This window comes from Barbus barbus (assembly GCF_936440315.1).
Source record: "Barbus barbus genome assembly, chromosome: 50".
Lineage (NCBI taxonomy): Eukaryota > Metazoa > Chordata > Actinopteri > Cypriniformes > Cyprinidae > Barbus > Barbus barbus.
In genome coordinates, this window is record NC_136728.1 from 14282120 (window position 1) to 14307724 (window position 25605).

General features: G+C 35.9%; 1 protein-coding gene across 1 annotated transcript; it reads left to right on the plus strand.

Moving 5' to 3' along the window:
• Nucleotides 1-282: 282 nt before the first annotated feature.
• Nucleotides 283-24729, plus strand: fa2h (fatty acid 2-hydroxylase). Its single transcript, XM_079414133.1, has 7 exons — nucleotides 283-964; nucleotides 15318-15407; nucleotides 18405-18547; nucleotides 18700-18800; nucleotides 19749-19921; nucleotides 20030-20282; nucleotides 22983-24729. Exons 1-7 carry the CDS (start codon nucleotides 671-673, stop codon nucleotides 23048-23050), a joined length of 1122 nt encoding a protein of 373 aa, XP_079270259.1. The 5' UTR covers nucleotides 283-670; the 3' UTR covers nucleotides 23051-24729.
• Nucleotides 24730-25605: the final 876 nt, after the last annotated feature.

Sequence of the window (25605 nt, forward strand, 5' to 3'; positions counted from 1 at the left end):
AAGATTTTAGAGTATTCATTCTACTTAATTTTTTTTTCACATTTAAAAGAATTAAATCTCATTTACATTCCACATTACATGTATATAAACTACAGCAAATTAGAAATCTAATTATAAAACTGTCCTGCTATTTAAAAACATTCAGTATGGGAAACCAACATTATTATTATTATTAGTCAAAGGCGGGTTATCTCTGTCTCAGGTTAAATTAAAACCTAAAAAAAAAAAAAAAAAAATCCCACTTATCGAGCAGTGCCATAAAACGCTATTGGCAGCCTATTTGAGTCTCGCCCTGTGTGCAAACACAACAACACCCACAAGGAGGAAGTATACACTGAGCAAGTATCGATAGTTTACGTGAAGAGTTAGCTTTTAGTATTAGTGTTTTTTTTATTATTATTATTTTAGAAAATAAAACACGAAATGAGTTTATGTGTGGCACAAAGACAGCATGTCCATTGTTTTGTCGCTCGGCTCGCGCAACAGGTGCACGGATTGGCAGTGACTGCGTCATGAATTATTCATGAGATGCTTAATGAGCAGCTGGGTATGAACTCTGCTCAGGCTAGAAGTCGAAAGTTAGTAGTTGTAGTCCACGAGCGCTGGAGAAAGTCAGTGGGGGTCCCACCTGCGCGCCTACCGTTCTCTATCGTCTTGTGGACACCCCTAAATGAAAAAAAAAATGTCACCTTCGGTGTCCCCTCGCTTTTTTTCCGAAAAGGAGGTAGCCAAACATTGCACCAAGGACTCGTGCTGGGTGTTGTTAGGGACGCGCGTCTACGATGTGACAGGGTTCCTTCGGATGCACCCTGGCGGAGAGGCGCTCATCCTCCGCCGCTCTGGCAGCGACATCAGCCGCGAGATCGAAGGACCCCCGCACCGGCACTCGGTGAACGCCCGGCGGTGGATGGAGCAGTACTACATCGGTGAACTCGACAGAGACAGCACAGATAAAGACACGGAGGTGAGTCCCGAAATAGCAACAGAAAGTCACTCAAATAGTCACGCGCTATTTTGAGGAAGTTTAACTATAAGAGAGGTCATCTTAAGATGGCAATCTTTGGTTCAGGAGCTAGGCTACTTTACTTAACACAAACAGAGCCAGAAAGATACTTAATGTGGACGTTTGGTGCCTAAAGATTCTTAATAGTCATGACAGTTTTGAATTTATTTTTTAATAAATCTGTGGAGTTCGCTCACGATTCGGTCCAAGCGGTTCTCCACATAGCGACTCACTGAATCGAGAAATAAAACATACTGTAGGCTAAGTAGTCTGTTTACTGTTTAAGTGCATGCTCATTTAATCGTTTATTATTAAAACGTGAAAAACATTAGCCGTGTCTGTGGGAAATAAATTAAATGTATGTTCTAAATGACTGAGCAAACTAAACTGGGACTCATAAAATTACAATGAACATGATCAATACAACATATTTAAGAAAAACCAAATAAAAGCATTATATGCTGTATTGTTTTTTTGTATGCATGTTTAAGAAAAAAATCACATGCCATGCTGTTATGTCACACGTGATGACGCAACTATCGTCAGGTCATGAAAGAATCACCGAATCGATTTTTTTTTTATTTTATTTTTTTATAAAATCAGTTTTATTTTTTTTCTTTTACCAAAGTAATATTTGAAAGCCCTTTGATAAGAAACGCCTAGATTATTATGGTGATATATTTGTGTGTCGTGTCAGCAGGCAGATATTCCACTGAGAGCTCTTATCAGATAAACAAGCCTTCTGTGCTTGCCTCTCCTCTGTCACTCCCCAAGGAACAAGCTGGGGAAGGACCAGGTATCTCGGCTTTTATTTATTATTTTTATTTTATCATTAGTTTTATGCATATCATATAAACAAAACTGTTAGGTATTGACAGGATTTTATTGCTGTTATGCCTGTAATAAATATTTTGATATGAGGCATGTACTGTCTACAAGCTCAAAGTGCAGAAGAAGGCTGGATATTTCAGAAGGTAGAAGGTGTAAATGAGTGTGTGTGTGTGTGTGTGTGTGTGTGAGCCAATAAAACCGGTCTGTCTCGTCTAAGCAGTGGCATAAACTCCAGCATGACCCACAACATAAAAGCTAAGCAGGAAAGTTTCCACGCCACTTCAGGTTTCACAGAGTACTGTCAGCATTCACATGAAGTATCATTGCAATTAATGGTCACTTCACAATTTCATGTTTGTTTCTGAATGAAATCAAGCTTCAGTCATTTGCTGGTATCTTGGACCATTTCAACTATACGTGTATATAATATGGGAGCGTTTCAAGTTGCATTGTACATTGTTGTGAGTTGTGATTGCTTAGAAATTAGCTGCTTGCAGTGTAAACAGTCTGATCCTTTTAATAGTGTGAGGACTTGAATCCCCACCACTCAAGACAAGGGCTTGGCCTGAGACATTGCTGATCTATATTTCCACAGTTTCACAAGCACGTTTTAACACCCTCAGGTGATGAATACTGCTGTAGTACAAAGTATTTTATTATTTTTTGTAGTGAGTCATAGTGATTTCAAAATCAATGTATTTTTTCTTTAATTCAATGCCAGATATCAACTACGTTTCTCTCAAAGATTGAAAGTGTATTTGTCTCATGAAATTATCTATCTAGGCGATTTGCAATTTATTTATTTTTTTGACCTTTGATATCTGATATGAGAGTATGGCATACAAATTTAAATGTAAAATTCCTATTAGTTATTGAGTAACCAATGGAAAGCATTTATCTTTCAGTGCTTTTATTTTATGACTATTTCACTGCAAAATATCAAAAACAGAAGCAAATTTTAGAAGCAAGGAATTTTTAGTCTTTAGATATTTGTTAAACTTTGATCTTTTTAAGAAAAAAAATAGTTTTAACAGAACTGTTTCAACATGAATAATTATCAGGAATGTTTATTGGGCAGGAAATCAGCATATTAGACTGATTTGTGAAGGATTGCGTGACACTGAAGACTGGAGTAATGATGCTGAACATTCAGCTTTGCATCGCAGGAATAAATTATATTTTAAAATATATCCAAATAAAAAAACTAATAATAATATTATTACTAAACTAGTAATAATATTTCACAATATTACTGTGTTGTGTTTTTGTTTCAATAAAGGCAGCCTTGATAAGATTTTAAAAAGAAAATCTAAAAACCAAAGCCCTACACACTTCTGCCTCACCTTTGACTTGATTTTCATGATAGAGCATTATAAATTTGAAAGATTTATCAAAGAGAAGACGGCCCTAAACCAGCTCTATCTTCAAAAGTTCATTAAAATTTATCATGCTTATCATTTTTTTTATTTTTTTTATTTTATGATGCACTCATTTTCAAAACAAGCTCCTCCTTGCGATCTTGAACCCATTTATTGCTGTTTGTTCCCATTTTGAAACAACGGTGACTCATGATATTAGTCTCACATTCCCATTTCATTCTGAAAATCTGGCTAGACCTGCTATAAACTTTGAAAACTTGAAAGTATTCATAGTATTAATGCATATGACATTGCAAGGACACACCTAAAAGGCCTTAGTCAGGCAGCAAAACAAACATCCAAGAAATTTGGGGGGACGTCTGTCTCTTTGCTCGTGAAACCAGCTGGACCTATTGACTAGGTGCGGGGGCTGTAGTCCATATGCTCATATCTAGTAAGGATATGACAAGGCGATGAACTGTTATGGGCGTGCTGCCAGTGATGTAATGACAAAATGGTATCAGGTGGTTCCATTTCTTGAACAAGCATGAATTTGAATGAGGAGATCGAGATAAATGAAGTGATGCATGAATGTCTAGGTAAATAGCTGTTAGTGTTCTGGATATATTGATTGTCCTTTATGAAACAACTGGCCTTGTGGCTGTTAGTTACCATGTAACTAGAATGGTAAGATCGTAATGATCACTATTGTAAAGCAAGGCATCACTTCAGTTCATAACTCTGTAAAGAGGTGAAAGGACAAAGGCTTCTTTACACCTTTATTTACATCACTCGGACGTTTTTCGTGGCACGTAGTGGTGTCAGCTCAAGTAGCGCCCACATTCCCACTCCCAAATGCTCTGACACATGCACATTTGAATTTATGATTTAAGGTTGGATTATTGGCTTGACTTAAGATTCAGGTTTATTTATTGTCTATTCCATTTACAGAGATATTATGCTGTATAGGACTAAAACGATACAAGGAATTTGATTAACTTTCTTATAATCAGAAAAAATATTTTACTGGTCCAGATTCTTTATTCTGAAACCAAATTACCCATCTTGTATTTCTTCATACTTGTGCTATTACTTGTATTTGTGTTATTTGATAGTATATTTTTTCGTAATTTTTCATCAGAATGATTTGCTTTTAGGGATTTGGCGATACAGATTAAGCCATAATTACGCTCATGTTATGGCTGATAACTGATAAATTACAGATATTTTGATATTATACTATTTTGTCTAAATAAATTACAATTGAAATACTAAAATCAATTATTATAAATGCTAAACAAATTTAGGCACAACTTTATTCTGTACAGTGTGGAAAGTGCATATTTTGAGATTAGCGAAAGATATTTAATAAGTTTATTATTATTATTTTAAGACTAAATAAGCGTTAGAGAATGAAAAAGCCTGTAAAATCTAAATGTGCATGCTTTTATTAATTTTATTTTTTACAATTATTCAAAATAATAAATATGATGATACCGTATAAAATTGATCTAATATTGACTGATAACTATTATGGTACCAATATGTACCAGGGCTTCTTATGTTTGACTGCAAACTCTGGTCTGAAATTGTTCCATTTAATGTTTTAAAATATGTCTCAATACTAAAGTAAATTGGCTTGATATAATAGAAATCAAATTTTAGGCTGTAGTTGTTCTAGTCCATTTGAAACCTTTAGTGAACATCTCACCAAGTTAGAGTGAACTAGTTTAGTTGCCTGTTCATTTTTGAGAAGAACGAAGGCATGAATCACTGGAATGCTTCCTTTCTGAGGATATGAATCTCATTTCTCCTTCAATAGCCTTTTTGTTTTCCATGGCTTCAGCCACAAAGCAGCATGCCAAACTTCACCAAGGGCCATATTGGTTGTGAATGCTCAATACAGAGTAATTCACTGAAATTCCTTGCATAATATTGTCTCGTCGTTGGATCAGTGTAGTTCATGCTATAATCCAAGTATGCCTATAACCACAAGACTGTAGGATGAACAGGTATCCTCTGGTGTGAGAAGTGTTTACTGCCGGCTGCTATGCCAACAGGGATGGCCGCAGTACTTAGTTGCTCTAGTGTCATCAAACATATTTGCCTTATAACCCTCCATTCCCTTTCCCCAAGGAGACCGTGTCAGACTGGCGAATTACACCTTAGGAGCCAAAGGTCCAATTGCAGGAGGTGCTTAGTTCTCACTGATAGATTATAATGTAGGTCACTGATAGAATATATGCAGATGGTTCGGTCACAATCGGTCCCCAAGGTAACAAAGGTTTGCTTGCTCACTAACTGCATCAAGCTACCAGACGGCCCCCAGGAGAGGAGCATGCTGGGTAAAAGACTCATAATCCTGGTGTCACCAGGAGACACTTGTTTCTATGGCTCTCGGTGGAACCCTGGGATCCGGAAAAGCTCTTAACGTAGCAAAATGCACAATATGGATAAGGTTGGTTTTAAATGCCTTCCGGAGACCAACAAACTCTTTGTCAGTAAGTTGATGTACAGTAAAAGAGGGGAATCGGTGCTAAAATATACTCTGAAAAGAACTCTTGCAGAGTTAAAAGTTCACACTGACACACTCCCATGAGGCGCACACATGGTTTCGTCTCGACTAATTTATCTGCTTATAATACAATGCATAGAGAACCATTGTGCCAAGTGAATAAGTGTGATTCCTGTCTGAATTGTGGCTTTGCCAAGAAAAAGGGTGTATTGTTCCAAAACTGACACGTAGAAGTTCAGCAGAGCCATCCTTCACATTTTACATAGATTTTCTGGAAAAAAAGCTTGAAATCAAAACAATGTGTTAAAAAGGTTCTTAAAGATAATAGATACTAGCCAAGACAAGCTTGACCAGAGAAGGTTACATTAGGAACAATCAGGTGGTGTCATTTTTAGAACTCAAAGGATCTTTTGTAGGATCTCATTATGACTTCTGTGCTTTTGTAACTTTGGTACTTGAATGGTGTTTGCCTTCAATGTGCTGGTGATGTTTCTAACAGGTTCAGCCAGTAGAGAAGAACCTGGATTGTTCAGCTTGTCAAAGTCTTCAAACGAGATACAAATGAGGAATAACACATCAAAATTAGAAACCTGTGTTTAGTGTCATTGATTCTGTAGGATGCGCGTTACCCCCGTTTCCTATCTTTTCAAACGCATTTGCTACTCCCTTTATGATATAACTATTGACTTTATAGATTTCTTCTTATCTCATAAAATACCTGCATTATACAATTGTTTGTTGTAGAGAACTTGAAGCTGAGATGTTCCTCTTTAATGGAGAAGCTGGCCCTTGTTTGCCTGCTTGGGGGATATTTGGTTAGGTTGAGTAAACTTTAAACTGCAGGCATGTCACTTTTCCACATTTACAGTAGTCATTTGTTTCAGAATTTTAAAATGGTTGATACTGATATCATAGCAAAAGCCAATGAACACATTTGTGTATTATCAATATTAGTGTAATATTAACAGATTGAATTACAACAATGGTCTTTTAGTAAGTATTCCTCAATTAAGTGAAATAATTTGATTTTCAAAGTTGTTGTTATTTTATTATATATTTTAAACTACTATGTATAACTCATTGCAGGCAATAGATACAAATTAGTTAAACGGTCATGTTTTTTTTCTGGTTTCGCGGTACTACCAATACTGTAGAAAAGAGTGGTATTGTTAATTTTTTTTTTAATCAGTTGACATTCATACAGGCACGACTGTACTCAACATCACACACATTATCTCAAAATGGGGAAAAAAGTGCCCAGGGTGCAGACGTAGGAGAATCTGTGAACTTCAGACGTGCTAATCCTGTTGCATGGATTTCTAATCTTCTTGATGATGCTCTTTCTGGATTGAAGGTCTTTACGTGTGAGAAGGCTTTTGATCTATGAACTCTGTACGATAGGACATGTTCATGTGTGCGGACCTGCAAATGAAGAAACCTTTGTACCCTTGTTTGAAAGGAGGAACCTGAAAAGTGTTATTGCATGAAGATTTATGGTCTTTTACAAGCGAACATTTTTCACGTTTACCCTTTTCATTTTTTTTGTTTTTTTCCCCTTTGCACTATGCAAATACAAGTACTTTTACTGGTTTAATAATATCTTGATTTAAAAATCGGGTTTATTCTGTCATAATGAGATGAGAATTGACTGGTTTCAAGATGGATCCTGTGAATAGTCACAACAACCTTTCCCCGACTATATCCCAGATATCTAATCTTTCTCATATCTGCCAAAACCAGGATAATGAAGCTGGTCATTGATGTTAAATTTGGCTTGGCGTTTGAGGAAAGAAATGAAGCAAAAGAGAAAAAGAGCGAGAAAATGCTCTCAGTAAAGGACTCTGTCTCTGGCCCAGCAGGTTCCACCAGTTCTCTGGGTGATGCAGCTTGCCAACCAACAACATCTGTTTATGGTGAGAGTGGACGGCTCTTAACCCCGCCTACCAGTTTAAATTCCAGATCGACAGGTCTGGGATCAGTTTCGGCTTTGGACTGGTGTCTTTTATGAGCAAAGAAAAGTGGTTAAAAAGCCGATCCTGAAACAGCTGTGGAACGGAACAAAGCTTGAGAGGAAAGCACAAAGAAAGAGGCATTGATTTGAATGCAAAGTCTACAGATAACTCAGCATTCAAAACCTTAAAGGATTATTCTGGGTTCAGTACACGTTAAGCTCAGTTAACAGCATTTGTGCCATAAAGTTGTTGATTTTCACTGAAATGAATTTCCACTTGTCCCTCGTTTTCTATAAACCAGAATTTTGGGGCCAATTTGTAAAAGTTAAAATAATTTTTGTAAAAGACAGTTATAATATAATAATATAGCCAGAAGTTGGCTTTAGTTCAAATAATGCACAAGTTTTAACAGAAGAAATAATGTAATTGATTTTTAATGAACTTTTTCTGCTTTGCATTTCTTAAAAAACTGTCCCTATTCACTTCCATTGTGAGTACCTCACTGTAACCTTCGGTTTTTTTTTTTAAAGAACATGAGGGACAATTAAAATTATATTTTTCTACATTGTCAGATAATGTCCAACTGTGACACACTACAACCAAGCTTGTTCTTTTACATGTATGGTGCATATTTGTGGTTCATAATCTTAGAACAGTGATGCATTCAGCAACCCTTCCCTCAGTACATTTGCGTTAACGTACTTTTGTTTAATCATTTACATATGTTGAACAAGAAGCCAGCCTTTTCTACTTGTATCACAAGACTTTGCCAAGTCTGCCCACCTCGCCAATTGCGTCCATCAACCGTGCTTGACATAAAGCCTAAACATCCTTCATGGAGAACAAGAAAATTTTTCTACAATTTTTAGAAAGAAAATCGGTGTGTTTGGAGAGATATGTGGATCTGGGAATTGGATAGGTTGACAAGGGACTTCTGCCTGCGAATTTACATAAGTGTTGCTCTGAATAACACTGGCCAAATGTTTACATCTGCCCCAAATCAGTGCCGCTTCACATGGCTGATGTTTTCGACAGTTTGGAGTAGTCCATCAGTTGCTGCCTCTTATCAGGATCAGTCTGTCCAACTGTGTATCCTGGCACTGACTGGATAATGGTTAATTATTGACTTGGAAGAACCCTCATGGGTCATGTCCTGACCACTGTTGAAATGGGTGAGGTAATGCGGCATAGGTTTTTTTTTTAAGCTAGCATTTTTGATTTCAAAGAACCATTGATTTTCATTCATTTTGGACAAACTTCTGGAATGATGCCTGATAAGGTTGCGTCAAGATTCTTCAGGGATCCAGTTTGACCTAAGATGAATGAATGATTTTTTTTTTTTTCTTTGCAGGTCAACAACCTAAATCAGAGTTGTCTGATCCTGTTTCCAAAAGGCCAATGTCCCACAGAGTTTGGCTCCAATCTGCCTCAACACACTTACCTGGAACTTCCTAGTAATTCTGACACCTGAGGTGTGTTTAATTTAGGCTGGAGCTAAACTCTGCAGGTCAGTGGCCCTTTAGGAGCAGGATCAGACACCCCTGGTCTAAATAGACCCAAATGATGTCAGTCGATGTGAACTTTGACCATAGCACTTTTACTCTACTGGAAACCCCTTCTCGACAAGAACTCAGGCTTGGCCAGCCAATGGTACTTAAACGCATATCTCGTTGTACACGCATTAGAGAAGCAATCGCTCAGTATCCAAACTAGTATCTATGCTTTTACAAATATTGCCAAACATCCTCTCTTCCAGTACCTTTGTTAATGCTAAACTGATTCCAAATGTCTGCAGTTTGAGAACAATAGGGGTGTGTTTTTCCACTAGTTGGTATGTGGCTACATTTGTTCCTACATCTTTATCTGGGGAATGTGGTGGGTTTGAGCAAATTGTGAAGAGCACTGCCTACCGTCACCATCGACTGGGAGAGTTAAGCTTATTAGGGTTTGGCTAGGCGTTGCTGATGGCCTTAGTGCCCTTTTGAGAGCATGTATCCGAGGCTCTCAACCCCTAACCGTACTCTTACCGCCACCCCAGCACCAATCGACACACTGTTTGGATTGTACCAGCCTGAGCTCTCTTCCTCTGTCTTCCATGCTTTTGTTCTCACAACTCTTTCTGTATGTATGTGCGTCTCTGTCATTCAGTGTCCCGGACCCTTACTGCTCCATAAAGAAGCCTTATTGTTCACCCAGAGGAATTCTTTCAGTCCCCATGCCAATCTACATCACCAGCCTCCTCCTTGCCCTCATCTTACTGAACATTCATTTTCTACATTTTGCCACTGAAAATCTCGTTGATGACTATATTACCAACACAAAACATAGCAGGATCTTGCTGCTTCCCTGGAATCCAGATGATCTGAAGTGTCTGGATTAATCGTCTTTAAAAGAACTCATGCTCCAAGGTCGGCCAAGCCCAAATGTAGGGTTTCCTGACTGCCACAATAGGATAACCCTGAAAACTTTTCATGCCTGGTTTATGCAATATTATTTACGTCACGATGTAAACTATGCTGTTGCTTGATTTTGAGTCTGCCGGTGCAGCTGTCGTAACTTTAGTCCAATAGATATTTGCATACCACACCGGAAAATGATACCGTCTAGGTGTAATGAGTTATGATTGTATTTTCATACATTCCACTCTGCTGGTCTTCATGCAGAGCGTCAGTCCTAATCACGCAGTACGTTTGCTGAATGCTAAAAGTGACAACTTCCTTTTGCTTGCTTTCCTTCCTTCCTTTTTTCTTTCATACCAATAAGGACCATGCTATACAATTGTGGTTTCTAGACATCAGCATTCACCATAAAAACCTAACACCAACCACTAGAAAGGATAATTAACCTCATCCAGATTTAATTTATTCTCTCAATGTCTACTGAGAACAATTGAAAAGCCTCTCTTTTGTAAATAAGCACCCTTTTACAAGGTAATAGGATATAATGTAGTATGGGGGACACAAGATCTGTGGTTGGTTGTGTTGTTTGTGCTTTTATCAAGAGACATAGGATCACGTACGCTTCATTTCATTGCAGATTTGTTTGGGTTTAATTAACTGTGAAGAAATCTAACAAAGGCATAGACCATAAAAATTTAAATGAAATGGAAATAGGAAGTGGTCTAGTTTTGTGGGGCGGGGGGTTCTGCTCAAAATATCCATGGAGAGGGTAGTCTTTGTGTTGTGGTTTTGTGGTACAGATAAAGTGGTCTGACTAAATGTCTCGCTGTCTCTTAGGACAACAATACATCTCTTTGGCTATGTGACCTAGTTTAGGTTTAACCAATATTCTGACTGTGGATCAATTCAGAAAAATTTTTCAGGTACACACTTAAACCTCATTTAAATTTCATGCTTGTTCAGTGAAAATTTAGCTTTTAGATTTATGTCCCTCAGGGATAGACCCTCGTTTTTGGGAAAAGTCTTCCGAGTTTTGTATTTACACATGACACAAACCAGCATTTTCTGTCTCAGATTTCATCAAAAATATCTTCATTTGTGTTCCGAAGATGAATGAAGGTCTTTACAGGTTTGGAACCACATGAGGATGAGTAATTAATGACAGAATTGGGTGAACTATCCCTTTAAATTCATATACATTTCAACCGAAGGTCTTGATGCTGAATGAAATGTGGAGTACATGTGTATGTTATGTCAACTATTCTGTTTATTTGGAGTCCAATAGCAACCTTGTCCTAGGAAGCAGAGTTTCACAGAATGAGGTTTACCATCTAGACACAATGCCTTTGAAGGATCTTTCCCCCACAGTCCTGTTGAGCTCAAACTATCTTCTGCACCACAGATCAGAGAACTCCTCTAGACCCCCAACCAGCCACCTGCATCATGGGACGATTAAACCTTAACCAGCCCTACAGCTACTGTCTCCCTTGAACAATTGCAACTTCTTCTAACCATAATCCAAGTCTCATATGTTTGTAACTAGGCCCTAATTGGCCTTACCCTATCCAAGCTTTTCTAGTTTCCTTCTAATTTCCTTCCTGATAACTGTATTATTTTCCCCTACTTTAAAAGACTTTTGCACTTTACCAAATTGCATCTCACCCTTCTTTTCCTAAAGACGTCTTCACCTGCTTTTCCTAAGCTTTTGGCTGCAGGCATCTTGCACAAGAAGCTGCCAAAGTTGGCTAAATCACCTGCCAAGCGACCACACATGACTGAACAGTCACACTCATATCTGCACCTCCACTATCCCAGTTCTCGCTTCAGCACCCTTGTTCACCTCGGCAAAAGGGCAGCACACGTTTCGTATCACGTGCTGGTCGTAATGCAACGCGCACACACCCCCACTAATACAACACTATTTCTGAGCTATAAAGGCAAATGATTTGCTGGCATTCACAGTCAATTTGAGGTGGCTCTTTGACCATGAACTTAAAAACAACACCACAACTGCCTCACCACAAAGTCATGGAGTTATCAAGACCAGATTGTATCTTCTTTTTGACAGTTTCTAAGTTTGGTACTTGGATGCTATGTATACTATACAAATTGTTCACTTGAAGGCATGCAATCATGATGTCAACATGCAAGTACATGAATCGTACGACTAAATAGTATCGTTTGACCTCTGTTGTCTAATGTTTTGTATTGTGCAAAAGGCCTGTGTTGCAGGTTTTCAGAAACTGCAGTGCTCTGATAGTGACCGTATCTATAACGACAACGGTTTGTTTCTAGATGCAATCCCTTGTGTTTTGTCCTAGGCACTAGTTTTAATTTCTCTGTGCGTTTGTGTGAATTGTTTCTTCAGGGTGTAAAAAATTCTAATAAAAATTGATTTTATATATTTGCAATCTTTAGACCTGTTGATTTTGTCACTAACAACCAGTGAATATTAATTATTGAAGTGTTAATCCCCATTTCCTCTTTTTCCTTTAAGTTTGTGTGTATTTCTAAGCTAATGATTGGCGTGGCTCTTTGTAAACAGTGAAACACCCCAGCAGTCACGTATGCATATTGCGTGCTGGGTGTGTCCAGGTGCAATAAATCGGAATGACGACTTGATATGGTGCTGTATTCTTATAAATTGTTGTATGTGTTATTCAAGCTGCAAGTTAAGCATTAAAGTGGACGTTATTTTGAGTGTGACAACAGCACGGACTGACTCGGAGTAAGCTTTAGCTGGAGTCAGTGTCAACAGAAGTGAACTCGAAGATGGGTTTACATGCGTGTATGAGGTTTGGACACAGTCGTCTGGAATATCTGGTCAAGTTTGTTTGAGCAGTTTTCAGTTTCTTGCAGAATCATCTTTTTGCAGTGTGGGAAGCCCCTTACACTTCACTATGAAAATAATAATAATTGTATGTACATGTATATATGTGTGTTTGTGTATGTAGAAAGATTCAATTACATTTAAAATTCCATAAAACAGTTGTTTTAATATAGTTGTAATAGTATTTCACAATATTACTGTTTTTACTGTATTTGATTAAATATATGCACCCTTGGTGAGCTTCATGAGGCTTATTTCACTGTATAGTAATCATACATTGTATATTAAATTTTTTTCATGTATATTAGTTATAGTGAAGGCCTGTTTTAATATACAATAAATTATATTTTATTATATCTAACTGATTCAGTGGAAAGTGGTGCAGAACATTTTTTGATTTTATGACTGTGATATGCAGAGACAGATGATGGGACAAGGGTAAAAGACTCATTGAGAGAAAAAGAAAAGGAACACACTGGAAAAACAGGACGGAACGTGGTCAGGTCACAAATACTGACTTGGTCTTCAGCAAACCCAAACTGAAGGTCATGAAAACCAGGGCTGTGACCATGGCCCTCAAAGCCTACTTTTTACACACTCACTTAATTGTCGATTCTTGTTACAATCCCATTACTGTTACTGTTCTAATACAGATATCATTACTTGTATTAGCAGGAAATTTCACCTGTTGTTCACTTGCTGTTAGGACAAGCTGTTTTACACAATGGAAATACCCGCATGACCTCTTATTTACAACATTTCCAGATAAGACTATACCAATAAAATAATGAACTGGAGAAAATAATTTCTCAAGTGCATAAAATGACACGATCACTCCATCAAATCACCTGACCCTGGGAAGCGATGCCATTGATGGAGATTCTCCAGTCCACAGTTTTTAATGACCAGTTGTTGCGACTCTACATATTCTGCTTGGGTTTTCCCATTCGGTCTTGACATTCATTGATGATTTTCATAAGAAAAATTAAGCAGAATTAAGCTATTTTTATTCCCGTTAAAAGTGCGACTTTCTTACAGGTCGCTAGGTAGCGTTTCACAAAACCTCCCCGCAAGAAATAAAGATATTTAGACCTTTATGAATTATGTATGATGAATTCTGTTGCAATATGTTGTATTGAAATTGAATGCAGGTCTGTATACAATTGCGTAAATATCATTCAATACCATGTAACCTCTGCGTAAGTTTGCACTGTTTTAATCGTAATAACCCAGGGGGCCTGAGTCACACACAGACCGCAACAGTACAGCCGTCAACCTCTATAACTATAATTCTATGGCGAGTGTATGGTGTGGGTTAGGGGTTAGGTTGCAATGGACGTGTGTGTGTGTGTGTGTGTGTGTGTGTGTGTGTGTGTGTGTGTGTAGGTGTGAAGGGGGCAAGGTTAATCACCTCTTTCACGTTAAAATGGTATGGTGCGACGCGAGACCAGATTAATATTTCACCCGTCCCGCCAAACTAGCCATCTGTGAAGGGTGTGTTTGAATGTGTGTGAGACCATATGGAGAAATGGGAAGCTCTTCCATCTTGTGGGATGAGGTCCATGACGTGATGTGTGTATCATGAATAAGGCATTGTGTACTTTGGTGGTATGATGATGACGATGAGGGTAGGTGTATGTTTTATCTATGACGTGAAAAGCTTATTTGTCATATTTATTATTACTGTTATCTGTGCCATGTTGTAATTTTTACTGTTAGATTTGAATCTTTTAGTACACCGTCACTGATATTTTTTGTTTTATTAGTATTAGTTTTCTTAACAACGGCAGATCTGATTCACAAGGGACTTCGGTGTCTTAATTCCTTATTCTAGTCCACTCTCTCTGATTGTTTTTTTTAATTGAAAGTATTTTGTTTTTGTTAGTATTTATTTGATTGATTTTGGATTTCTGAACAACAGCAGGTCTGACTTAGAAGGGATATATTACTATATAGCTTTTCAACTTTTACCAGAAATATTTCAGAATGTTAATTTGTTGACGCAACTAATATACTTTTAAACTGAGCACACAATTTAATCATAAAAAAAATGGTTTGACTAACTATTTGAAAAGCAATTTTTACACAACTGAGAAATACTTAAAGTAAAATATCAGTAATAAAGAGCAAAGTAAATAAGATTAGTTTTATTACATATTAATAATTAATTAATATTAACATTTAAAAAAGTAAGTCTTTTTACCTTTTTAATATATGAAAAGTGCTTGTAAAAAAATAATGTTTCATGTACACGTTTTCATGTTTTCCTGTTGTCAGACAGGTTCAAATCTCGTATCAGGCCATGAATCCTATACAGTAATACAAAAAAAATTCATAACAAATGCCAACACAAATTGAACGGGGATGAATCTCACCTCATGATCATGAGGCTCAAGCTTTTCTGAACTCTTCCTATTCTTCTGTTCTAGACTCTGAGACAGAGGAAGAAGATCCCAGAAAGCACCACAGAAGAAGAAACCTCGGCCATCTATAAGTGCAGCAAAGTCAAAGAAGAAACGGTATGCGAAAGTGAAAGACAAACTGGTGTTACAAGCATATTCCTGACTGAAATGCAAGCTCCAATCATAAAAAGAGACTTTTCTCTCAAAACAAACATAAAAAATGTGTTTACAGTTATACACAACCATACATAGGCTTATATCTCTATATAAGTGCATTTCTGTGCATGTTTTTTTTTTTTTTAGCACAAATAAGGTTAAATAGTTTATTAGTGAGGTTTATCTAGAATTTTTCTCTTTTAGTTTGAGCTTAGTTAATGTTTTGCACTGTAGTGCTACGTGCCCTGTGTGAACAGCTCGTGGGAAACGCATCTGATCGACGTGTGATGGACAGGACGCTATACCTGTCTAAATATATATTACTTCCTTAAGACATTACGAAAACAGTTTTACACATTCATACGTGCAAAATGACTTTCTGTGGTAATCAACAACATGCCACGGATGCTGGTGATTGAGCAGAACTTGCATTTACCCTGAACAGTCATACAATCATATCACATATTTGTTTGCTTGACATCTGGAAGTGAAGCTTTAGTTCATATGACAGGAAACCGCAAGCAGTCATTCCTCTTCTTGCTCGAACCGACAGTGAAACCCTAACAGAGCAGGTGACTTTCTGTTGCTCTGTCTTTCTAGCACGGTGTTGATCATTTAAGACTTATCTCTTTAAGACTTCCCTTTTCTTGTGGTTGAACGATGCCACAAGCCGGATAAAGTGAGAATACTTTTGTGCTTCACTGACAATGAAAAATGCTAGTGTATATACTTCTCTAGCTCTAGCTTCTCTAGCTCTCTTTTTGTGTGTGAATGTCCTGTGTTCTCTATCAGAGGCATGCAGGTCTTTCACAAGCATCGATTGTTTGGTTCAAACCCCTTGAATTTGACAGACGGGGTCAACGATTTAGAGAACATTGACCCCCTTTGCAGAACCATGCTGTGCCATTCGTTACTACTACTAGTAATAAATATGTGCATGCGTGTGATGTACTTTCCTTATTTATTAGTAATTTAGTAGTAAATTCTGGGGGGAAAAAGCTTTAGTAATTAAGGAAAAATAATTAAAATTTTTTTACATATGAGGGTGTTGGTATGAAGTTAATTTTGATTATAATAAAATTGTTAAATTCTTAATATTAAATTATTAATAATACATTAATATATTAATATGTTCATGCATGTGTGAAATTGGAGACGTATTTCCTTATTTACTTGCAATTAGTAGTTCTGGGGAAAGTTTTACTAATTAAGGAAAAATAAATAATTAAAAATAAAATAAAATATATATTTACATATTGGGTGTTAGTACGAAGTTAATATTGATATAATATTGTTAAATTCTTAACACACATATAAAGTAACAATGTATATTTAGAAATTATAATTACATTTTATATAATTTAATTTATACTTTGTCATAAATATGTGTGTGTACATTTATAAAATTAATGATTGTGATTTATTAAATTATTAAATATAATGATATGAATTAATACAAAATATTTATACAAAAATACAATATATATTTACAATTACATATGAGGGTGTTAGTATTGTTAATTGTTCTATGACTAAGTTGTTACATTCTTAATATTACATGATCAATAATACAATAATACAAGTTATTACTTTGTTTTAGAAATTATAATATAATTTTTTATATATTTTTATATAATCTTATGTATGCATGAAAAATATTTAATAATTATATAAATTCTTATTATATTTTATACAAAAATAATAGGATAAATTACTTTTTTGATTTTGATTTTACAGTAAAAAATGACCCACCCAGACTCTTTTCGTAGTGAGATTCAAGTTAATTGTTCTTACTCCGTCGTTCTTCTTCGCACCGTAATTAATGCCTTAATTAAACTTGTAAGCCAGACAGGCTAGTCAACCAGTCCAGACCAGATTTCTGGGTTCATTATAGCAGGAATGTGGTCTCGGCACTGGTTTATTACCCGCACTCTCAATCATTCCAGCGTTGCTGTAAAGCAAAAGTCGTTAATTCGTCCTAACATGACCTGTTATTGATGATGTGATGGACATTTCCTAGAATTAAACCGGAATACATTGTTCTGTCCTCCTCCTCGTTCCACAAAACAAGTCAAGTGGGTGGCTATGGTTAAGTTGTTCTTGGTATTCTGTCATGGTGGAATATTAAATGTAAATAACGCTGACTAAATCAGTGCTATGTTCAAGCTTTTTTGTGAATTGGGCCCTAGATAATGTTATTGAATCGCAATGACCTTTTGTACTTTGTGACTAGTCACTCGCCCATCATGGTCCTACATCGTGACTCTGGAGAGGTGTTAATATGCGCATGATTACCGAAATGTCAGCCTACTGTTTCATAAATTACACGCACAGAACCATGCACATATATAGACTTCAGGTTCAGTCCACCTTGAGTTCAAGGCCTCTGCTTCCCGTCTTTGAATCTCATTATGTTGTAGCTCCCTATAGGTCCTGGGCCAATATGAACTCCTTATCATTATACTGTTATAGTGACCCCTAGTGGAGAACATAGGAAAAGCATCTGGTCAAAGTTTGCACCATAAACAAGGAACATTAAAATGATTCAGCAAACTAACATCACTGATAGCCAGCATTCCTGGTGCGCAGCACTTCTTGCACTCTGTTAACTTTTAGATAATGGCAGGAAAATGAACAGGATATTTAATAGGATCGCAATAAAGGGTTGAGTTAGTCGACTTACATGACGTTGTTTGTATGAAGTTAGTAATTTAAGTTTTTCATCTAACTGCTAACATTAATGAAATGAAATTTTGCCTTGGCAACTGAAATAAATATGCTGAAGTAGTAAAACCAGAACTGAAATAAAAATAAAATAAGTCTATAAAAAAAGACAAAGTGCATAACAAAATTGCACACAAAAAAGCCCTAAAATTAAAACTTAAAATATTAGAATGATTCTAATAATGTATAAATGATATTAGAATAACACTGTTATCAATTGTATTGTCCATACAGGATCTGGTAGACTGGCGGAAGCCACTGGCCTGGCAGGTCGGATATCTTGGAGAGAAATATGACACATGGGTCCATCAACCTGTGGACAGACCAATCAGGCTGTTCGAGAATGACTTTTTTGAGGCCAACACAAAGACTTCATGGTAAGAGAAATCACATACAGGATTTCTCTGGCTGCTTGTGTTTGTTTAGTTAAACATTGTACACTAGTAATATTATGCTGCTGGATTTGCTATGTTATATGTGAGTGGTGGTTAATTAACAGATACTTGAACCTTGCTGTGTGTGTTTGAAGGTACATGGTGCCAATTGTATGGATGCCTTTGGTGATCTATCTGAGCTGGTACTGCTACACGTTATTGGCACAAGAGAGGACAAGACTGTTTATTACATCAGGTGTGTGTAAAGTGTGTTTTAAAACATTCTCATTTGATTTACCTAAAATCCACTGAAGTATTATTTTAGTATTATTTATAAACTATTATTTAATATTGTGTGTATTTTTCATTACCCCCCCCCCCCCCCCCAAATTAAATTAACTTAGATTTGTTTTATTTTTAAACTTAATTATTTTAGTTAGTTGCTAAGGCAATTTCGAATTTTAGATTTAGGTTTAAAGTTTTCCATCTAATATTTATATTGAATTTTATTTTAGCTATATTTCAGTTACCAAAAACTATTTTTAATAGTTTTAGGTAACAATAACCACACTTGCAAAAACACCTTATTAAAGAAGTAAAAACAGTTTAAGGGATAGTTCACCCAAAAATAAATTCTGCCATTAATTACTCACCCTCATGTCGTTCCAAACTCACAAGACCTTCGTTTTTCTTCAGAACACAAATTAAGATTTTTGTGATGAAATCTGAGAGCTTTCTTACCCTGCATAGACAGCAACACAACTGACACGTTCAAGGCCCACAAAGGTAGTAAGGACATCCTTAAAATAGACCATGTGACATCAGGGGTTCAACTGTAATTTTAAGAAGGTATGGGAATTTATTTTTGATTCTTTGCATACAAAGTATTCCCGTAGCTTCATAAAATTATGGTTGAACCACTGATGTCACATGGACTATTTCAACAATGTCCTTACCTTTCTGGGCCTTGAACGTGTCAGTTGTGTTGTCTATGCAGGATTAGAAAGCTTTCATATTTTATCAAAAATATCTTAATTTGTGTTCTGAAGATTAACGAAGGTCTTACAGGTTTGGGACGACATGAGGGTGAGTAATTAATGACAATTTTCATTTTTTGGTGAACTCACTTTAAGTAAATGATCTTAGTGAAGGATTATGGACTGGTGGATAATTTTTATTTTTATTTTACACTTTTACTTTTTAGACTACTCTGTTCTGGTCCACAAGTACAGCTTTCCGTTCATCTTCATGCTTGGCATGTTCCTGTGGTCGTTAGTCGAGTACTGCATCCATCGCTTCGTCTTCCACATGCGCCCGCCTGCCCACAATTATTACCTCATCACGCTGCACTTCCTGTTGCACGGCCAGCACCACAAGGTGTGTGATTTTGTTTGATACTTGAGATTCATTCATTGAGTAGATGAATTTACATAATTCATTAGATATTGATGAAGCTCAACCTAACTGTCTTTTCTTACCCGTCAGTCTCCATTTGACGGCTCTCGTCTGGTGTTTCCTCCGAGTCTGGCCGCCATCGTCGGTGGTGCTTTTTACCTGATACTCAGGCAGGCGTTTCCTGAGGGTCTGGGAACCTCCCTGTTTGTGGGGGGTCTGTGTGGATACGTAGTCTATGACATGATCCACTACTACCTGCACTACGGCTCGCCACAGAAGGGCTCCTACTTGTACGGGCTGAAAGCATACCACGTCAAACACCACTTTGAACACCAAAGGGCAGGTGAGGACATGAGATTTGAGATGCCAGGCGTTAACCAGTGGTACACCAGTGTTTCTCAATCCTGTCCTGGAGTACCCCCATCTCTGCACATTTTTTGTCTCCCTCATCTATCACATCTATCATAACTAGCTCATTAGTGGAGACTGCAAGACCTGAAGTGGGTGTGTCAGATAGGGAGACATACAAAATGTGTAGTGCTGGGGTTACATCATGGACAGGTTTGAAAATCAATGAGCTTAAGACCAGTGTCAAGTTAAAGTGAATAAAAATGTTAATTTTAAATCATTTTTTATACAATAATAATAATAATAATTTACTGTAACCTTATATACAAAAAAGTAATTTAAGGTGTTGTTAATTTCTTTTACTTAAAAAAAAAAAAAAAAAAAGTTTCTTTAAAATTTTATGCCACTCAAGTTTGTAGTGCCAACTTTAAATTAAATTATATTAAATTAAATACAAAAAGTGTAAATGTTGCAACTAGTCCATACATTGACAGTGTTTGAAAACCTATAAAAAACTTTTTTTTTAATTGTATTGCATGATGCTAGATATCATATATAACAAAATAATAAAGATTAAATATTACTAATTTAATAATAATGTATCATTATATTGTTTATAATATATTATTAATTGAAATAATGTTGAAAATATTACAAATTTGTTTATATATATATATATATATATATATATATATATATATATATGTACAAATGTTATTATATTGTTAATATTACATGTACTATTATTTTTAATTATGATTTTGAAAATGTATTCTTATAAATTGTGTATATGTATAAATTACATAGCACAATATAAAATCTAGTATACAAATTAATATTACTAATTTAATGAATAATAAAAATGTATTAAATTATTATATTGTTAATATTAAATATAATATTAATTGAGAAAATTAATTTGAAAACTATTGTAAATTGTGTGTATGTATGTATGTTTAGGTCACATAGTATGGAGGGACAAATGACTCAAAATTAAATAATTAAATAAATGTTGAAATAAATCGTTAAATACATAATGAAATAATGAAGTACATAAATGCAGAAATAAATATATAAATATTAATTAATTTATTCATGAATTTTATTTATTCGTTCGTTCATTTATTTATTTTTGTTCATTTATTTATTCATTTATTTCCTCCCTCCACATTTCATTATCAGGGTTACGGTTGTCGGCACGTCACTCAGTGGGCGGTGTCACCTTTCAAACTCGATTTCTTTGGTCTTTCTAATTTAGGCGCTTGTTTTTCGCATCACGAGCTATACATAATTGACCAATCATGGTGATGGTGTGTGTGAGAAGGTGGGATCTACGGTCAAAGCGATAAAGTGTGTTTGACTTGCACATTATTTTTGCACATTCCTCTTATTACTATTTAGGTCAACAACATACTGACCTGCACATTTATATTTATATTTTTTATCTTATCTTTTATTTTATTTTTTTCTACTTTTCTTCTCTTAATATTTGTATACTTTATAATTGCACTGTCCTTGGAGCGGACCTGACCTACATTTCACTGCTGGTTATACTCTGTATAATTGTGTATGTGACAAATAAAACTCTTGAATCTTGACTTAAAGCGGTGCGGCTCAGACCGATCGGTGTTTGACATCAGAGTACCTCTAGAGCGTTTTGAAAGCATAAGGAACCATTGATGTCATACACCGATCGGTCTGCACACGCAAACAAAGCCAAAACCTAGATATTTTAGGCAATATAGAAATCCTGGCCAGGACACGTCTGGGGAAAATGGCAGATATGGTCACCCTAAAGAGGGGCACACGTCGCATCGCAACAGAGTATGCTGGCCATATCATACATCTAAGCACATGGCACACATTGTTCAGAGGAGAACGCTGGAAAATACGACAGAATTGATGATACTGGTCTGTATTTACAGTACACAAGCCGCGGTTCAGCTGCGCGCGACAACGCTGCCAGTATTAAAGCACAAGAAAAAGGCGCCTAAATTAGAAAGACCAAAGAAATCGAGTTTGAAAGGTGACGCCGCTCACTGAGTGACGTGCCGAATACTGTAACCCTGAAAATGAAATGTGGAGGGAGGAAATAAATAAATGAATGAATGAATGAATACATAAATAAATTAAATGAACAAATAAATAAATACATAAAGAAATTAATGAATGAATTTCTGCATTTATTTATGCATTTAATTATGTATTTAACGATTTATTTATATATTTCAACATTTTATTTAATTTAATTTTGAGTAATTTGGCCCTCCATAACATAGTGCAATATAAATATATTATTAGCATATTGTAAATATTAAATATAATGTTATTAATTTAAATAATTTTGAAAGTGTATTATAAATTGTATATGTATAAATTATATAGTACAATTTATTATATATTATAAAATTTGAATTGCTAATATTAAATAATATTATTAATCTGAAATAATTTTACAAGTGTATTATAAATTGTGTATGTGTATATGTAAGTCTTCAGAAGGCTTTAGGGCTATGGCATTTAAAAGATTTATGTTAATGAATCATATTTATTGCATATTGTTTAATATTAAAATAAATATTTAATGTTTTAACATATATTTAATTGTATTTATTTATTACATTTAACCTGTTGTTTGCATTGCTTTTTGTTTTCTCCTTTTTAAAACTTTCTGTTCATCCTGTGTTTTTTCCAGGTTTTGGCATCACCACCACATTCTGGGACTACCCCTTCAACACAGTCATCCCCGAGCAGACGTTTTAGAAGAGCTCTTTTTTGCCACAATGACCAAATCAAAATCCCCCAAACAAACTCCCATAAGCCTCTCCCTTCTGCATTCTCCCTTTATCACTGTGTTAGGTACAGTGTCTTACCCTGCTGCTGCTACCAGCTATTAGTCTTAGCTCCACCATCATCCTCATCATCATCATCACCATCATCATCATCGTCATAAATTATTTCGAGAAGGGGGAGTGCCTAAAACAAACAAACAGAATGTCAAGCTATATAAATATTTATATACTACCTATGAATGTACTGACGAATCAAAATGTTGGATGAAATCTGTAAATGTCTTTTATTAGAGGCACAAGAATATCAAATTCACATATTTTGCCCCTCCGTGTAAAGTCAAGAGATGCATAGACAGGGACCGGTAAGTGTGGGATGGTGCGTGAAGGTGCGAGTGGAAATTATTTCTCAGTCGTTGTGTTAAGAAGCTGAAGGCCAGCAGAAGGAGGTCCTTTCGGTGGCCAAGTGCGCCATTGCCTTTAAGGAAGACTCAGGAAAGTCTCAGTTGCTTTAATTCTTCTCAGTGTTGATGCTGCAACCGCTTACAGACCCAGCTGTCAGTCATAACTTTGCTCCACCCTAATTGTGACATCACACCCGTTTCATTCAGCTCTTTTCTTTCTCATCTCACCCACTTCCAGGTGTTTTTTTTGCCAATCGATTTACTAATATCCTAATCCGGAGGACGTCACAAGTAGCTGCTCCTCGAGTAATGTGTTACATGTCCAGTGAGATATTAAGTTATTGAGGATTGAAGCTGGCTTTTGTTTCTCCTGTGGATGATTCCGCACTTTGAGCTCATGGTGAGGGCGTGAAGCGGGGTGCACGGGCCTCTCCTGCCGGTGAGGGTTGCCAGCCGTCCATAGCTGTCATAGGGTGGAGGGTCTGTAGAAATCCTCTGTCGTCGTTATTAGCGTAGATCTAGCCGGCGCAACCCTTCCATCTGGTGTGACGATCTGTTGCATCTGACCAGGCGTCAGGAGAGCGAGAACATCCTCGGCTGATCTCTCATCCGTTCATACGGCAGATCTGTTCACTTGTATTGTTTCCTGCTCATTTTAGCCCTTGCCTTTGTCTTGAGTCAATGGTTCAATGATGTTGGAATTCTGGGAAATATCCTAGAAAAGCTGTGACCACATGTAACTCAAGCTTTATACAGTCATTTTGAGCATAATTAATGTTTCAGATGAATAAATAAATATATATGATATTTAAGTAAAAATGATTCTGATGTGCCTTAGGGGCATTGCCTACCTTCCTGCTCCTTCCGAACCAATTGGTTGGACGTTTCAGCCAAAGACATGGAAGGACATTTGAATAGAGCTTTTTTCTTTATACCGTGATTCTGTTGGTACAACAAAACGAATAAAATGCAATGGACGTTGTAATGATTTTGGATTATTTTGTAACTGTGACGCCATCCTGGACAGATCCTATGTCATAGGGTAATGCTTTCAGTTGATGCAAGTCAATAGAGCAATATATTTATCTGTTTACTTGAAATCACATTGAGAGCTTTTAATTCAGATAAAATTTTCAGCGATAGATGCCTCTAATAAATCTGTTTACTACTATGTATTTTTATTTTGGAATTTTAAATTTCTATGCAAATGCAATTGTATTTGTAAATAAACTGTATATTTCTGATGACATCTTGGTGATTTTACTTGGATGTTTTTTTATAGAAGAAAACGACAGTGTGAACCATTTAAAAGTCTGAAGTTTGTATGTTTTTTGAAAGAAGTTTCTTATGCTCATCAAGGCTGTATTTATTTGATCAAAAATACAGAAAAAAAGCAAAGCTGAATTTTCAGCAGTCTTCAGTGTCACATGATCCTTCAGAAATCATTCTAATATGCTGATTTGTAACCAATGTTGGAAACAGTTGTGCTGCTTAATATTTTTTGGAGCCTGTAATACTTTTTTCAGGATCCTTTGATGAATACAAATTTTAAAAGAACAGCATTTCTTTAAAATCTCCTGTTCAAAAGTTTAGGTCAGTTCATTTTTTTCTGAAATAAATTCCTTTGGTAACACTTTTCATTAGTTAACAACATTATCATGAACTAAGAATGAACACTACTTCTACAGTATTTATTAATCTTGTTAATTTCAGCATTTACTAATGCATTATTAAAATCACAAGTTGTTTGTTAACATTAATGCACTGTGAACTAACGAACAAATAATGAATAACTATTTTTATTAACTAACGTTAACACAAATGAATACTGTAGTAAATGTACTGGTCATTGTTTGTTCATGTTAGTTAATACAGTAATTAATGTTAACAAAAGACACCTTATTGTAAAGTGTTACTGGTTTGTAATTTGAATTATTTTTACTTGAATCTTGAAAAAAAGTATTGCAGTATTTCAAATAATATTAAGCAGCAACAATCAGTAAATCAGAATGATTTCTGAAGGATCATGTGACACTGAAGTCCGGAGTAACGGCTGATGAAAATTCAGCACTCCATCACAGAAATAAATTATATTTTAAAGTATATTAAAATAGGAAACCAATAT

Bases quoted from the DNA above. Each gene is read 5' to 3' on its own strand.
- fa2h (XM_079414133.1), top strand. From the start codon at position 671: ATGAAAAAAAAAATGTCACCTTCGGTGTCCCCTCGCTTTTTTTCCGAA. The intron at 965-15,317 runs GTGAGTCCCGAA...CTTCTGTTCTAG, and splicing joins GCACAGATAAAGACACGGAG to ACTCTGAGACAGAGGAAGAA. The intron at 19,922-20,029 runs GTGTGTGATTTT...CTTACCCGTCAG, and splicing joins TGCACGGCCAGCACCACAAG to TCTCCATTTGACGGCTCTCG.